The following is a 15,583-nucleotide window of genomic DNA, read 5'->3' as shown; positions in this document are numbered from 1 at the left end:
TTTTGGGGGGGGGGGTGGCTGGGGGGAGGGGGGAGGGAGCACTCAGCGTTTGGCCACTCTGACCAGCGTTTCACCAGATGTTTGTGCCCCCCCCCCCCCCCCCCCCCAATTGCCCAGGACCCATCCCACCCCCCAACTAGGGGTTGGGGGGGGTGGGGTGGCTTATGTCTCCCCCCCCACCTCGCCCCCCCCCCCCCCCAGGGGCCGTTCTCACTATTTATTGTGCCGTCGCGGTCAGCGTTGTCATCCGAGGGCTATCCGTGGGGGACAGCGGTGTGTGTGTCCCCCCCAAAACTGTCCCGGGGGGGGAGGGGGGGGAGAGGAAGGAGGGGGGAGGACCCCCCCCCCTTCTCCCTTCTCCCCCCCCCCCCCCCCCCGACGTTATTTTTGGGCTGATGGGCAGCGTGGTACTTTTTTTTTTGGGTTTTGTTTTGTAAAGCGGTTTATTCCTTCGTACTGTTCATCGATCCCCCGCTGCTTCGGTTTTTTTTTCTCCGCCGATCTCTGTGACGTTTCCGTGTTTCCGTCAAATAAATTATTCTAGTTTATTAAACTCAAGGAAAGGAAAAAAAAAAAAAAAACCCCAAAAAAAAACCAAACCAAAAAAAAAAACAAACCCCAAACCAAAAAAAAAAAAAAACCCACCCACAAACCCGATAAAATAAATAATAATTAAAAATAATAATAATAATAATAATAAAGAATCCCAGCGCCCGGACGCTTCTTTTGGCTCAGGATGGGGGAGCTGGCACGGTCCTGGGGGGGGGGGGAGCTTCTACACCAAACCACTCGATCAATAAATCACTAAACCACCCCAAATCGATGCCGAAAAGCCACGGGATTCACATCAAACTGGGGAGAACAGGAGAAACACGCCCCGTCTCCCCCCCCCCCCCCCCCCCCCCCCACTTCCAGCACGACCCACCACCCTCGTCGCTCTGGGCTAACGAAAAATGGTGGTTATTTGGGTGAGAAATGATGAATGTGGCTCCGGCCCTGCCCTGCCCTGCCCCAGAAACGCCGGCGTCTCTCCATCACCGTGGGATGCCGTCCTGGAAGGTCAACGCAGATGGACATGGCCACCACGGGGGGATCATCCTCCTCCTCCTCCTCCTCCTGCCAAGGAGCACCGGCCGGGCCACCCTGTCCCATCACAGCACCCATGGCAGCCATCCCTGGGGCACGCGGAGACGCAGATTTCTTCCTCTGAGGACAGGCTGAGAGAGTTGGGGGGGTTCAGCCTGGAGAAGAGAAGGCTCCGGGGAGACCTTGGAGCCCCTTCCAGTCCCTAAAGGGGGGGGGGGGTGTCCAGGAAAGCTGGGGAGGGACTCTGGATGAGGGAGGGGAGCCATAGGAGGAGGGGGAAGGGTTTGACGCTGAAAGAGGGGAGATGGAGATGAGATGTGGGGAAGAAATGGATGGATGGATGGATGGATGGATGGATGGATGGATGGATGGATGGGGAGATTGGTGAATGGATGAGTGGATGGATGAATGGATGGGGAGATAGGGATGGGGAGATGGATGGATGAGTGCATGGATGGTTGAGTGGATGGATGGTTGAGTGGATGGAGGGATGGGGAGATGGATGGATGGATGAGTGCATGGATGGTTGAGTGGATGGAGGGATGGGGAGATGGATGGATGGATGAGTGCATGGATGGATGGGGAGATAGGGATGGGGAGATGGATGGATGGATGGATGGATGAGTGCATGGATGGTTGAGTGGATGGAGGGATGGGGAGATTGGTGAATGGATGAGTGGATGGATGGATGGGTGGTAAGACCCTGGCCCAGGCTGCCCAGAGAAGCTGTGGCTGCCCCATCCCTGGAGGGGTTCAAGGCCAGGTTGGAGGGGGTTTGGAGCAACCTGATCTGGTGGGAGCTGTCCCTGCCCAGGGCAGGGGGTGGCACTGGGTGGGCTTTAAGGTCCTTTCCCACCCAAATGCACAGCTCTGCGTGTCCACAGCCGAGCCCTGGTGGGTGTCCCAGGAGGGTGGAGGTGTCCCAGGAGGGTGGAGGTGTCCCTGGAGCAGCATCACAGCAGCTCCAGGGCTGGACCACTCCTGTCCTGGGGAGATGCTGCTGCTTCCAACTTCACATCCCCCTTGGGAGCAGGAGAAGCCAGGGATGACTCAAATAACCCCTCACCTCCCCCATTTCTGGGCTTGAATGTGGGGACAGCCCCTCAGGGAAGGGCTGTGACTTGTCCCCTCCTAGGACGGGGCAGGAGAAACCATTCCAGATCCTCTCCCTGCTGGGAAACATCTCTCCAGGCCTCCAGGTCCAGCCCGTTCGCTCTCCCCAGCTTTGATACCTTGACCTGGGGTCAAACCAGAGAGGAAAGCTCTGTGGTCACCTTGCCCCGGTGAAGACAGAGGTCTTGGAGGACCTTTCCGTGGTCCCATGGAGAGGAGAGGATGGACACATCCACGTCCAACACCTCTGTGAGCACAATGATGCTGTGGGGGAGAGACGGTCTCTAAGGAAGTCCATCTTGGGGGTGTCACCTTTTCCCCTTGGGGGCAGGAGCCAGCCCAACCTTCTCCACCAAGGGGCACCAAGGGCAAAGCTGGCTTTGGCAAAGCCAAGGTCCCCAGGGTCACTCAACTGGACCCATATCAAACGTTCGGGCGCTGCCTGAAGGTCCACCTCTGGGAGAAATGCCCTTAGGTCCCGGTGGGAGATGTTCGATGGGAGATCCCACCTCCGCGCATCATCCCCTTCCTACGGCAGCTGCAAATACTTAATATTTTTGGACGTCTCCGGTCCCTCATCAAATGTGGTTCGAGCTGGAGATGTTATTTTGGGAAGAAAATAAAGGGAAGTTCAGATGAGCACAAACTGCCCTGTTGCTTAAGGCCCGTTTTTCAAGCAGACCAAGCAAGTTTGCTTCCCTGTCCTCTCCAGAGTGACGTGGGACGGGGTCAGGCGTGGCTCTGCTGAATCTGCTGTCTCGGCAAAGGGGACGGTGAGGAAGATGAAGGCTGGTCACTGGGAAGACCACAGTGGTCGTTTCTCCTCCTCAGAGCCCACCTCCTCCCGGGCCAGACCCTCAGCCTGGTGGGTGCATCCTGGTGGGTGCTGTGGAGGAGCTGAGAGAGAGATTTGCCAAATCTCCCACTCCCAGGGGTGCTCAGAAATCATAGAATCATGGAATGGTGGAGGTTGGAAGGGACCTTTCAGATCATGGAGTCCAACCATCAACCCAACACTGACAAACCCACCACTGACCCATGTCCCTCAGCACCACCTCTGCCCGGCTTTGAAATCCCTCCAGGGATGGTGACTCCACCACTGTCCTGGGCAGCCTCTGCCAAGGCTTCACAACCCTTTCCAGGAAGAAATTGTTCCCAATCTCCATCCTCAACCTCCCCTGGTGCAACTTGAGGCCATTCCCTCTTGTCCCATGGCCTGTTTCTTGGGAGAAGAGACCGACCCCCCCTGGCTGCACCCTCCTTTCAGGGAGTTGGAGAGAGCGAGAAGGTCTCCCCTCAGCCTCCTTTTCTCCAGGCTGAACACCCCCAGCTCCCTCAGAAGTTCTCCAGACCCTTCTCCTTGTGCTCCAGACCCCTCACCAGCTCCGTTGCCCTTCTCTGGACACGCTCCAGCCCCTCAAGGTCTTTCCTGTCAGGAGGTGCCCAAAACTGGACCCAGCCCTCGAGGTGGGGCCTCACCAGTGCCCAGTCCAGGGGGACGGTCACTGCCCCAGTCCTGCTGGCCACACTGTTCCTGACACAGGCCAGGATGCTGGCACCCTTCTTGGCCACCTGGGCTGAAATGCTCCCGGGCCCCTGGTAGGAACCCATTCACACCAGTTGGACGCTGGCACAGGTGGACTGGTTTTGCTGGGGACCGTCTAGGGGTGGGAAGGAGGACCAGGCATTCCGACGTGAGCGCTCAGCTCCTCCTGTGCTTAAACAGGCTTTTTTTCCTCACTGGTACAACTGCTGCTGCTGGTGACACAGACCTGTGGCTTTGGAAGGTGACAAAGCATGAAACTGCTTGGATGGTTCAACCTGGAGAAGAGAAGGCTCCGGGGAGACCTTAGAGCCCCTTCCAGTCCCTCAAGGGGCTCCAGGAAAGCTGGGGAGGGACTCTTGATGAGGGAGGGGAGCCATAGGAGGAGGGGGAAGGGTTTGACACTGAAAGAGGGGAGATTGAGATGAGATGTGGGGAAGAAGTTCTTTGCTGTGAGGGTGGTGAGAGCTTGGCCCAGGTTGTCCAGAGAAGCTGTGGCTGCCCCATCCCTGGAGGGGTTCAAGGCCATGCTGGACAGGGCTTGGAGCAACGTGGTCTGGTGGGAGGTGTCCCTGGATGGAACTGGGTGGTCTTTAAGGTCCCTTCCCACCCAAATCCTTCCATGATTCTATAATCCAGGCCCCCCAGCCTCGGGCAGGATGCGGTCCCCACGTTTCCCACGCTGCCACGAAGGCAGGGGACACCTTTGGGTGTTGAGAAGAGCCCCCACGGGTTGTCCTGGGAGAAGACCTTGGAGGTGAGCACCCAGGAGCTTCCCCGTGTCATTGTCACCCTGTGGATGCAGGTTCCAGCCACCGCAGCCACAAGGCAAAGACGGGTTGCCATGAGACAAGGTGGTTGGGTACACGGCATTCCCAGCCCCGAGGCTCCGGCCTCTCCCAGGTGCCACCTTCACCTCGACTCACCCCTGTCCTCAACCCACCTCTTACCTCAGTTTAGACCCCCAAAAAGCCCTGAGCGCCCCCCAAGGGAAGCGGAGCGGCGGTTTCCTACCTCAGAAATAAGCTCTTAAGAAGCAGGAGGGGACAGCAAAGGATGGGTGGACGGGGTGCGGAGCAGAGGGGACACAGCCTGGGAAGGTCCTGGGCAAACGTTTGCCCTGCAAGATCCGGGCTGGTGGCTCCCCAGTGCCAGAGCAAGCCCCCCTTTTGCAGGGTAAGCACCCCCTGCCCCGCCGCCAGGCTCTGCCCCGGCTCTCGACTCCCCTCCCCAAGCTCCTCGATGAAAACCACTGTTTTTTATGTTCGAGATAAGGAGAAGAGACTATTTTTTTCCCCCGCAAGTAACACCTTGGTAACAGGGTAGGAGTCGCTAAAAGTCACGGCCCGGCTTCCTCCAGCCCGGGAAATCGCGTTAGCTCTATCAAATTTAAACTTTACGTTGGTGGGAAAAGAGCCAAAAAGATACCAAAGGCCTTTTTCTTAGGGCCGGGGCTGAAAAAAAAAAAAAAAAAAAAAAAAAGGTTGTTCCTGTTGCTTTTGCGAGGGCTGCGTTTGCAAACTGTGACTTCCTGAGCGGAGGCCACCGCTTGCGACAAACACACACACACACACACACACGCACGTGTGATGAAATGCCAACACCACCCCCCCACCCCCTCCCACCAGTGCTTCGGGCCTGGAAAAGAAAGGGTTAAATATGCCACGGAACAGCCCATTTCCTCCAACCCTGGGGTTTTGGGGTTTGGTTTTCTTTTTTTTTTTTGGGTCTGTTTTCTTCTGAAAAGTACGGTGCAGACAGGACACGGGTCGGCGATAAAACGGTGGCAGGATGTTCTCTGCCGGCGGACACAGCCAGAACACAGCGATGGTTTGAGGGCTGGAGCAAGTAACGCCATCGAACTGCTTTTACTCTCTTAAAATAGCGCTTTTTTTTTTTTACAGTTGGCTCTTTTCACTACAACTGCCCCAAAACGATATCTGGGGGCAAACAGGCCATCTCAACCTCGCAGCCTCCGCCAACGCGAAGGCAGACAGGAAACGCAACCCCATCGCCCCGAAAAAGCATCATCTACCCGCAGTCGTCGCCGGGTTGAACCCAGTCCCAGACGTGCAGGGAACCGTCGCTGGCTGCCGACAGCAAAGTTCTCGCCTTCTGCGGGTGCCAAGTGTGGGTTGTCACCAAGGGAGGGTCCCCGCTGCTGTCCCATCCACCCAACGCGTGGCCTTTGTGAACAAAGATGGGTTCCGCCTCCCGGCCCGAGCCGTCCCAGCCCCGCGCGTCGTACACGCGCACGGTCCCGTCGAAACCTGGAACAAAAAGGGAATTGGGGAGACCGCAGAAATGAAACTACAGAATCACAGAACGGCGGGGAGGGGGGGTTGGAAGGGACCTCTGGAGACCACCCAGTCCAACCCCCTGACAGAGAAGGGTCACCCAGGGCAGATTGGACAGGAACGTGTCCAGGCAGGGTTGGAATGTCTCCAGAGAAGGAGACTCCACCACTTCTCTGGGCAGCCTCTTCCAGGGCTCTGCCACCCTCACAGGAAAGTTTTCCTTATTTTCTGCATCCCAGTTTGTGCCCATTGGCCCTTGTCCTGTCCCCAGGCACCACTGGGAAGAGTCTGGCCCCATCCTCTTGCCCCCCACCCTTTAGCTCTTGCTCAGCATCCATGAGGTCCCCTCTCAGTCTGCTCTTCTCCAGCTGAACAGCCCCAGGTCCCTCAGCCCTTCCTCACCAGAGAGATGCTCCAGTCCCTCATCATCCTCGCAGCCTCCGCTGGGCTCTCTCCAGCAGTTCCCTGTCCTTCTGGAACTGGGGAGCCCAGAACTGGTCCCAGTGCTCCAGATGAGGCCTCACCAGGGCGGAGCAGAGGGGGAGGATGACCTCCCTCCACCTGCTGGTCACACTCTTCCTGATGCCGCCCAGGATGCCATTGGCCTTCTTGGCCACAAGGACACATTGCTGGCTCATGGTCATCCTGTTGGCCACCAGGACTCCCAGGTCTTTCTCCTCAGAGCTGCTCTCCAGCGGGTCACCCCCAACCTGTCCTGGTCCATGGGGTTATTCCTCCCCAGGTGCAGCACCCTGCACTTGCCCTTGTTGAACTTCATGAGGTTCCTTTCCACCAAATTCTCCAGCCTGTCCAGGTCTCACTGGATGGTGATCCAGCCTTCTGGTGTGTCAGCCACCCCTCCCAGCTTTGTGTTACCAGCAAACATGCTGAGGGTCCATTTTGTCCACCCAGGTCGTGGATGAATATATTGAACAGGCTGGACCCAGTACCGATCCCTGGGGGATACCACTTCGCTCTAGTCCTACTGGGTTCACCCGCACCTCCCAGCAGGGCCGCTGAGACAGAAAACGGGGACAAAGAGTGACAACCTGTGACAGCAGAGCTTCCAAACCTCCCAGGATCTTGACTCAAGCTCACGGGGAGAACACGGGCCAGACCTAAAAAAGCTCACAGATTCACTAGTCTGAGTTTACAACGTCCTGGCCAAGAGCTGGTCTCATCAGCGCAGTGTCCCTGTGGCCAAGCTGTCACTATCAGGACAGTGTTTGCTTGGGGGTCTCCATTCTCCCAGGAAGGAAGAAGGAGTCCTCCAGAGCCCACCCGGGTCCCTTCTGTAGTTATCGGAGAGAGGCAGCTGCACAGAACAATTAGTTGGCATCTCTGATGGCTTCAGGAGGAGCTCTGAACAACCACCCCCTAACCGGAGTGTTTAAAGTAAGGTGAGGTGAACTGGGCCTTGGTAGAAATACAGCTCAAAAAAGCATCCAGAAAAGCAGATCTCTGCCCAAACCCACATACCTGAGACAGCAAGGCAGCTTTCCAGAGCGGGAGCCCAGGAGACACACAGGAACTCTCCACCGGAGCTAGGAGAGGGCACCCTGCACTTCGCCGTGGCCAAAGACTCGGAGGTTTTCCTTACGTCGGTGAGGGTGAGGTGGCCCCCACTTGAGAGGCAAACTACGGGCCGGGAGCTTGAGTCAGAGCCTGGAGGTCCGCGCCCAACTCCCATGCACCAGCGCTCGCCACACGGCGCCCAGGGGATGGACGCAGCCTCCAAGGGACTCCTTGGCTGCCGAAGGTCAGCCAGGAACAGCCGTCCCTCGGCAGAGCAGAGGAGCAACGTGTCGGGGTCCAGGAAGGCCAGGCCACCGAGCAACTCGCTGCTTCTGGAGGCTAGAAAAGAGAGGCAGGTCTCAGATGACACGTGGAACATTTGCATGGTTTTTCTGCTGTAATCGTAGAATGGTTTGGGTTGGAAGGGACCTTAAAGACCATCCAGTCCCACCCACTGCCATGGGAAGGGACACCTCCCACCAGACAAGGTTGCTCCAAGCCCTGTCCAACCTGGTCTTGAACATCTCCAGGGATGGGGCAGCCACAGCTTCTCTTGGCAACCTGGCCAGTGTCTCAGCCCATCCATCCATCCATCCATCCATCCATCCATCCATCCATCCATCTCCCCACCCATTTCTTCCCCAGATCTCATCTCAATCTCCCCTCCTTCAGTCTCAAACCCTTCCCCCTCCTCCTATGGCTCCCCTCCCTCATCAAGAGTCCCTCCCCAGCTTTCCTGGAGCCCCTTGAGGGACTGGAAGGGGCTCTAAGGTCTCCCCGGAGCCTTCTCTTCTCCAGGCTGAACACCCCGAGTTGAATAACCCCAGTAATTTCGCCTGAGAAAGCAGATTTCCAGCCGTGACCCTGGGAAGTGGCTTTCAAGCAACGTTCTTCAAGAGAGGCAGCAGCAGAGACTGACAGGTCAATGATATTCCCAATAATTGGGAATTATCTCTGCGCAGGATCCACATGGAGCCAGCACAGTCTGTACCCCTCGAAAACAGATATTAACACCCAGGCGGAGGAGAAAAGAGGCCCATGACTAATAGGGGGTCTGTTTGAGCCCCCACAGGGGACCCAACATGGACCAGGGCTCTGAGAGCAGATGCCTCCAGCACTACCCTTCACCAGCGGGAGCCACACGAATCCCTGTGGCACGGGGACACAGCAGAGCAATGACAAACAGACCTTCTATTTTTGGGGCAAAATACACAGCAGCCCCTCTGCCGACCCGATTCTTTGCACCGAAACCACCTACGGCACTCTCGTAGGGCACAGATCTGGGGCAGAAGCCCGAGAAATCAGTCACGGGACTAATGAGAAGCTGGAGATGGACCATTGTAACCTCCTTCCTCAAGACAATGTCTTTTTTTCAAATATCTTTCCACCCAAAAGCCCCCACCCACTGAAAGGTTTGCCACTCGAGCAGTTACTTTTGCTTTACCCAAACCCCAGCTTTCATAAATCACTCGTCAGACTGGGTTTGAATACCTGCCACGTAGACATTTTTCCTCGATTCGACCTCTGTGATTTGGACGTTGTCGAGTCTTGAGCCGTGAAGGACCCAGGGGGCTCTGGCCGAAATGGTTGCAATTTTAGCCCAAGGTTGCCCGGTGCCATTTTCCGGAGCTATGGCACTTACAGGTTTAATAACATCTATTTGAAAGAGACGTTAAGCAGTTGTAAAACACATCGGGAGTCAAGTAATCCACAAGATTAAGCTATTTCACGGCCTCCTAAAGCTAAAAGTGACCTACTAAACGAGTAAGAAATCCAATTACGACTAAACCCCCCCTCCCCTCCAGAATAAAACCGCTCTTTCCAACGCATCCAGCGAGGACCGACAACGAGCCCTTTAAAAATCTCGCCAAAGGCACGGGAAGTTGTGAATCGAGAGGTTTATTTTCAAGGAAGAAGAAAACTTCAGAACATTTTGCGCTTCCTTTCTGGTGGTTTCCACGTTATTTCACAAGAGCAGACAGAGCAACGACAGTTGTTTTCTAGAAGAGGGCAGACATCGGCTCGGGGAACTGAGATGGTTCATGGTACATCTATTTTATGATTCTATATCCTGAAAGGTGATTTTATGAAGCTTTTTATTTCTAACCCTTGATGTTGTGAAGGGAACATTGTGTCAACGATAATTAGGGGTTTTTTTTGTATGTCTAAGAGCTCACAAATAAGCGGAAGGCCACCATGATGGGCCTAAACCTACTAATACCCTTACGAGGTTTGTGCCACCAAGTCCCTTTCTTTCCAAGCCACCAGAATCGGTGTAGACACTTGTCTCACGTCCTTCTCCAGCCCCTGCCACACCAAGGAAGTCACTCAAGACGTCACTAAACGGGACTGGGACTCCTCTCCTCGTTTTACGGCCGGGAAGAAGGGGAAGCCAGAGATACTTGACGCAAGGACAACATTGAGAAACTACTCAAGCTCAGAAATATGTTCCCTTACCAGAGTCTTCTGCTGACACCTGCCAGACCTGGAGGGAGCTATCTGGTGGCCCACTCGTCACCAGCAAGCTGAGGAGAAACAAAAAGAATCCCATAAAACTCTTCAGGAGCAGAGAATGGCCTTTTTTTAACCCCGGTCTGGGACAAATTGGTCTGCGCTCAGGGGTTCCTGCCTCTGCTTGGAACAGAGAAGGGACCAGAAGGACCCTGATGCCAGAACTCCTCACGTCAGGGTGTCCCACAGCCCAGGCAAAAGCAATCACAGGCAACGGCATTTAATTAGCACATTTTTCCAAAAGCGCTAGACTAAGAACACCACAAAGAGCCCCAAAGTAGCGACGGGGGCTTGTGTAGGAGGAGAGAGCTGAAGGAGTGAGATGAATCAGCCGGAGGGAAGCGCGTTTGCTTGGTCTACAATCCCCAGCAGGAATAAAAAAACCTTCTGAACCTGCAGACCCGGGGACTTACAGAGCAGTGGCAGCGGCCACTAGTACCCTGCTCTGCCAAACGCAGAAGGAAGGGATGGAAAAAGCATGGCTGAGCACCCCTAAAGACGGCTCCTCTCCAAACAGGGTTCTGAGAGGGCCGCTACAGGCCACTGGCCAGCAAGTTCCCACTCGGAGTCACGCTGCTCTCAGAGGTGGCAGGATGGACCAGCTGGCAAGGAAAAGGAGCTCACTCACAGTGGACGAGTTCCCTCTCCATCTCCAGTACGTCCTGGAATGTAGTGACAGGACAAGGGGTAATGGTTTTAAATTGGAAGAGGGGAGATTTAGATGAGATATTAGGAGGAAATTCTTTCCTGTGAGGGCGGTGAGGCACTGGAACAGGTTGCCCAGGGAAGTTGTGGCTGCCCCATCCCTGGAAGTGTTCAAGGCCAGGCTGGATGGGGCTTTGAGCAACCTGCTCTAGTGGGAGGTGTCCCTGCCCATGGCAGGGGGGTTGGAACTGGATGATCTTTAAGGTCCCTTCCAACTCTAACCATTCTATGATTCTATGGAAGGACCCTCTGGCCATACCTGGTGTCCGGTACGTATTTCAGGCTGTAGACCGGGCGGTTGGAAAATCCACCACATTCCACCTTGAAATCTCTCTCCGGACACAGGCCCTGGAAATCAGAGACAAAAATCATTTCTTCACACATAAAGGTGCAGAAATTGATGTGGTCAGTCACCACGGGAAAAAAAAAAAGAGGTAAGAGAAAAAGAGACTCTCGTTAAAGCTCTTGCCTGTCCAGTAATGGCTATTTCAAGAAGGACAGGGAACTGCTGGAGAGGGTACAGCAAAGGGCTACAAAGAGTATGAGGGGCCTGGAGCATCTCTCTGATGAGGAAAGGCTGAGGGACTTGGGTCTTTTTAGTCTGGAGAAGAGAAGACTGAGGGGGGATCTGATCAACACGTATAAATACTTCAAGGGTGGGTGTCAGGAGGATGGGGCCAGTCTTTTTCCAGTGGTGCCCAGCGACAGGACAAGAGGGAACGGGCACAAACTTGGACATAAGAAGTTCCACCTAAACATGAGGAGGAACTTCTTTCCTGTGAGGGTGGCGGAGCCCTGGAAGAGGCTGCCCAGGGAGGTGGTGGAGTCTCCATCTCTGGAGACATTCAAAACCCGCCTGGATATGTTCCTGTGGGACCTGCTCTGGGTGGACCTGCTCTGGCAGGGAATTAAGACTGGGTGGCCTCCAGAGGTCCCTTCCAACCCCATATCATTCTGTGAGCTACAGGACTGAAGGATCCCAAAATAGTTAGAGGAAAAAAAATACAGAGAAAGCTCCTGCCGAGAGCACTGCCTGGGTTCATTGCCATCGTGCAACTTAACGGATTTAAGTTTTTCTTAAATCTGCTTACCCAGTGACCAAACACCACCTTCTACTTCAGCTTAGAAGTAGAAGGGACAACCTCAGGCATCTCAGCAAGTCCCTTCTTCGTTTGCCCTGGTGTCCTCCTCTGTCCTATCTCCCCACAAAATGCTTTCACTCACACATCTGGAGATGAAGGGGGCCTAAAGGGGCTCCAGGAAAGCTGGGGAGGGACTCTTGGTCAGGGAGGGGAGCCATAGGAGGAAGGGGAAGGGTTTGACACTGAAAGAAGGGAGATGGAGATGAGATGTGGGGAAGAACTTCTTTGCTGTGAGGGTGGTGAGAGCCTGGCCCAGGTTGCCCAGAGAAGCTGTGGCTGCCCCATCCCTGAAGGGGTTCAAGGCCAGGTTGGAGGGGGCTTGGAGCAACCTGCTCTGGTGGGAGGTGTCCCTGCCCATGGCAGGGGCTTGGAACTGGATGGTCTTTAAGGTCCCTTCCCACCCAAACCATTCTATGATTCTATGATTTTTCATGGCACAAGCTGCCCACAGAGCTGCAGGACTACATGACCAATGTGCCAACCTGTGCTACCTCAACTAGAGAGCAATCGGGTGACTTATGTGCTTTAGCTTTCAACCAAAGCTGCTCAAGACTCTGCCAAGCCCTTGTCAGAGCAACAGAGACCAGGCAACAGTTTTTGAAGCTCGGCAGAGCACAGCCTAGTCTCTGAAGACACCAGAAGAAGGGGGACAGAGTGACCTGGTGCCACCCTGGCTGCAGCACCCACCTGGGTCTCCTTCACCTGCAGCGATGGCGGCGGGAGCAGCTGCAGGATCTCGTTCCCACCAGCCTGTCCATACCCGGCTACGCACACACCTTGGAAGTGGGGATGAAGAACCAGGGACATGGTGAGGGATCCCCCCCACCCTGCCTGGCCCACCCCTCCCTGAGCCAGACCCCTGGGTCATGGTATGGTCCATCCTGAACCCTGGACCCAGAGCCCCCCAGCCCAGGCCACTTGGCCCCACTCCTGGGGTCCTGGCCCTACACCTTGGCCACCCCTCTGGGGACCCAGATCAGCCTGACCCTGTGGCCACCCCTTCTCCACTCTCTGTAGCCCTGGCCCAGCCTTGTGACCATTTTCCAACACTGTTTAATATCTTCCTAAGCGATCTGGGTGATGGGATCAAGTGTAGCCTGATGGAAGTTTGCTGATGACACCAAATGGAGTGGGGAAGGGGACACTTGGGAAGGGAGAACAACCCTGCAGAAAGCCCTGGATGGGCTGGAAGATTGGGCTAACAAAACCCTTATGAAGTTCAACCAGGATGAGTGTAAGGTCTTGCATCTGGGAACACAAAATCCCAGAGGGCAGCACGGGCTGGGATCTACCCGCTAGGGAGCAACCCTGTGGCAAAGGACCTGGGAGTCCTGATGATAACGAGCACCATGTGAGTGAGCATTGGGGCTGCTGTGGCAAAGAAAGCCAAAAGGGTGCTGGGCTGCATCACTGAGGGCACCACCAGCAACGATAAAGAATCATTTTCCCACTCTGCTCAGCACAGGTCAGGCCACAGCTGGAATATAGTGCTCAGTTTTGGTCCCCACAACACAAAAAAGATGTGGACAGGCTGCAGAAGGTCCAGAGAAGGGCCAGCAAGAGGGTCAAGTGAAGGTCCACAAAATGATCAAAGGACTGGGAAGCCTTCTCCAGGCTGATCCCCCCCACCCCCCCAACTCTCTCAGCCTGTCCTCACAGCAGAGGGGCTCCAGCCCTCCCAGCATCTCTGAGGCCTCCTCTGGCCCCGCTCCAACAGGTCCATGTCCTTCCTGTGCTGAGGACTCCAGAGCTGGACCAGGGTATCTACCCAGGGAAGCAGTGGATTCCCCATCATTGGACAATTTTAAGGTTCAGCTGAACAGGGCACTGTGGCATCTTGTCTAGACCGTGTTTTTGACAAGAAAGGTTGGACCAGATGATCCCTGAGTCCCTTCCAACCTGGGATTCTATGATGATCAGAAGATGCTGGGAGGGCTGGAGCCCCTCTGCTGGGAGGACAGGCTGAGAGAGTTGGGGGGGGGTTCAGCCTGGAGAAGAGAAGGCTCCAGGGAGACCTTAGAGCCCCTTCCAGTCCCTCAAGGGGCTCCAGGAAAGCTGAGGAGGGACTCTTGATGAGGGAGGGGAGCCATAGGACAAGGCGGAAGGGTTTGAGACTGAAAGAGGGGAGATTGAGATGAGATGTGGGGAAGAACTTCTTTGCTGTGAGGGTGGTGAGAGCCTGGCCCAGGTTTCCCCAAGAAGCTGTGGCTGCCCCATCCCTGGAAGGGTTCAAGGCCATGTTGGACAGGGCTTGGAGCAACCTGGTCTGGTGGGAGGTGTCCCTGCCCAGGGAAGGGGTGGGACTGGGTGATCTTTGGGGTCCCTTCCAACCGAAACCATTCTATGATGATGATTTTATCATTTGATGATGATGATTCTATCATTGCCTACCCTCGTGGCCACAGCTCAGCCCCTTGGCCTCCTTCTTTCCCCCAGGACCCCGGCCCACCTACCCTAACGCCCCCCCGGGGATCCCCAGGCCCAGCCCCTCTCCCCCCCTCAGCACCCCTAGGCCAGGCCTCCCCCCTCTGCCCCACACTCACGGTTCCCCCGGGCCCATTCGATCAGGCGGGTGGGCGCTTGGAGCTCGAAGGTGTGCAGGTCCCCGTACCTGCGGGGGGAGAAGGACGAGAGGTTGGTGGGGTCGGGGGCAGCGGGGCCGGGGGGAGCGGGGCCGGGGGCAGCGGGGCCGGGGCGAGCGGGATCGGGGGGAGCGGGATCGGGGGGAACGGGATCGGGGGGAACGGGATCGGGGGGCAGCGGGGCCGGGGGCAGCGGGGCCGGAGGCAGCGGGGCAGGGGCGAGCGGGGCTGGGGGCGGCGGGGCCGGGACGAACGGGGCCGGGGGAAACGGGGCCGGGGGGGAACGGGCCGGGGGGGAACGAGGCCGGGGCGAGCGGGGCCGAGGCCGGGGGGAACGGGCCGGGGCCGGGGGGAACGGGGCCGGGGGAGACGGGGCCGGGGCCGGGGCCGGGGCTAAGGCCGGATCCCCCTCACAGGCGCAGGGACTGCAGCAGCCATTCGTCCGCCTCCTCCTCCCCGGCGCCCACCGCCTCCATGGCAACGCCCGGCGCGTCGTCTGACGTCACGACGGCGGCGCGCAGCAGTGACGCAACCGCACCCCCCACCCCCCCCACCCCCCCCACCGTCGGGGCGGCTCCAGCCCAGTGGCGGCCGGTTGGATCCGGTCGGGGCCGGCGGCGCTGAGGGGAAGGGCGGGCGGCGGCCGCCTCCCTGAGGGGAAGGGCGGCGGAGCGCGGCGGCGGTGGTGGTGGTTGTGGTGGGGGAAACCGCCGTTATTGCCGTTAGTGGGTGAAGGATCGGGACGGTAAAACGCAGGGGACAGGGCAGGGGTCCTGTCTGGGTGTGTGTAACCCAGGGAATAGTCACAGAATCGGATTGGTTTGGGTGGGAAGGGGCCTTAAAGCCCACCCAGTTCCATCCAGGGACACCTCCCACCAGACCAGGTTGCTCCAAGCCCCCTCCAACCTGGCCTTGAACCCCTCCAGGGATGGGGCAACCACAGCTTCTCTGGGAAACCTGGGCCAGGGTCTCACCGCCCTCCCAGCAAAGAACTTCTTCCCCACATCTCATCTCCATCTCCCCTCTTTCAGTGTCAAACCCTTCCCCCTCCTCCTATGGCTCCCCTCCTTCATCAAGAGTCCCTCCCCA

The 15,583-nt window shown here is 56.9% G+C and overlaps 1 protein-coding gene across 1 annotated transcript; it reads right to left on the bottom strand.

Moving 5' to 3' along the window:
• Nucleotides 1-5,576: 5,576 nt before the first annotated feature.
• Nucleotides 5,577-14,979, bottom strand: WDR73 (WD repeat domain 73). Its single transcript, XM_074155701.1, has 8 exons — nucleotides 14,909-14,979; nucleotides 14,456-14,523; nucleotides 12,600-12,688; nucleotides 11,030-11,118; nucleotides 10,012-10,079; nucleotides 9,046-9,210; nucleotides 7,519-7,893; nucleotides 5,577-6,012 (listed from the first exon to the last, which is right to left on the bottom strand). The coding sequence occupies exons 1-8, from the start codon at nucleotides 14,968-14,970 to the stop codon at nucleotides 5,774-5,776; spliced, it is 1,155 nt and encodes a 384-aa protein (XP_074011802.1). The 5' UTR covers nucleotides 14,971-14,979; the 3' UTR covers nucleotides 5,577-5,773.
• Nucleotides 14,980-15,583: the final 604 nt, after the last annotated feature.

This window comes from Numenius arquata, chromosome 1, assembly GCF_964106895.1.
Source record: "Numenius arquata chromosome 1, bNumArq3.hap1.1, whole genome shotgun sequence".
Taxonomy (NCBI): Eukaryota; Metazoa; Chordata; class Aves; order Charadriiformes; family Scolopacidae; genus Numenius; species Numenius arquata.
This window is presented reverse-complemented; position numbering and strand designations above follow the sequence as displayed.

What these genes read in the sequence shown, in the direction of transcription:
- WDR73 (XM_074155701.1), bottom strand. Translation starts at nt 14,970, where the DNA reads ATGGAGGCGGTGGGCGCCGGGGAGGAGGAGGCGGACGAATGGCTGCTG. An exon ending in TGCAGGTGAAGGAGACCCAG is followed by an intron (nt 11,119 to 12,599) that starts GTGGGTGCTGCA and finishes TCTGATTTCCAG; the next exon opens with GGCCTGTGTCCGGAGAGAGA. An exon ending in GAAAAATGTCTACGTGGCAG is followed by an intron (nt 7,894 to 9,045) that starts GTATTCAAACCC and finishes TCTCTTTTCTAG; the next exon opens with CCTCCAGAAGCAGCGAGTTG.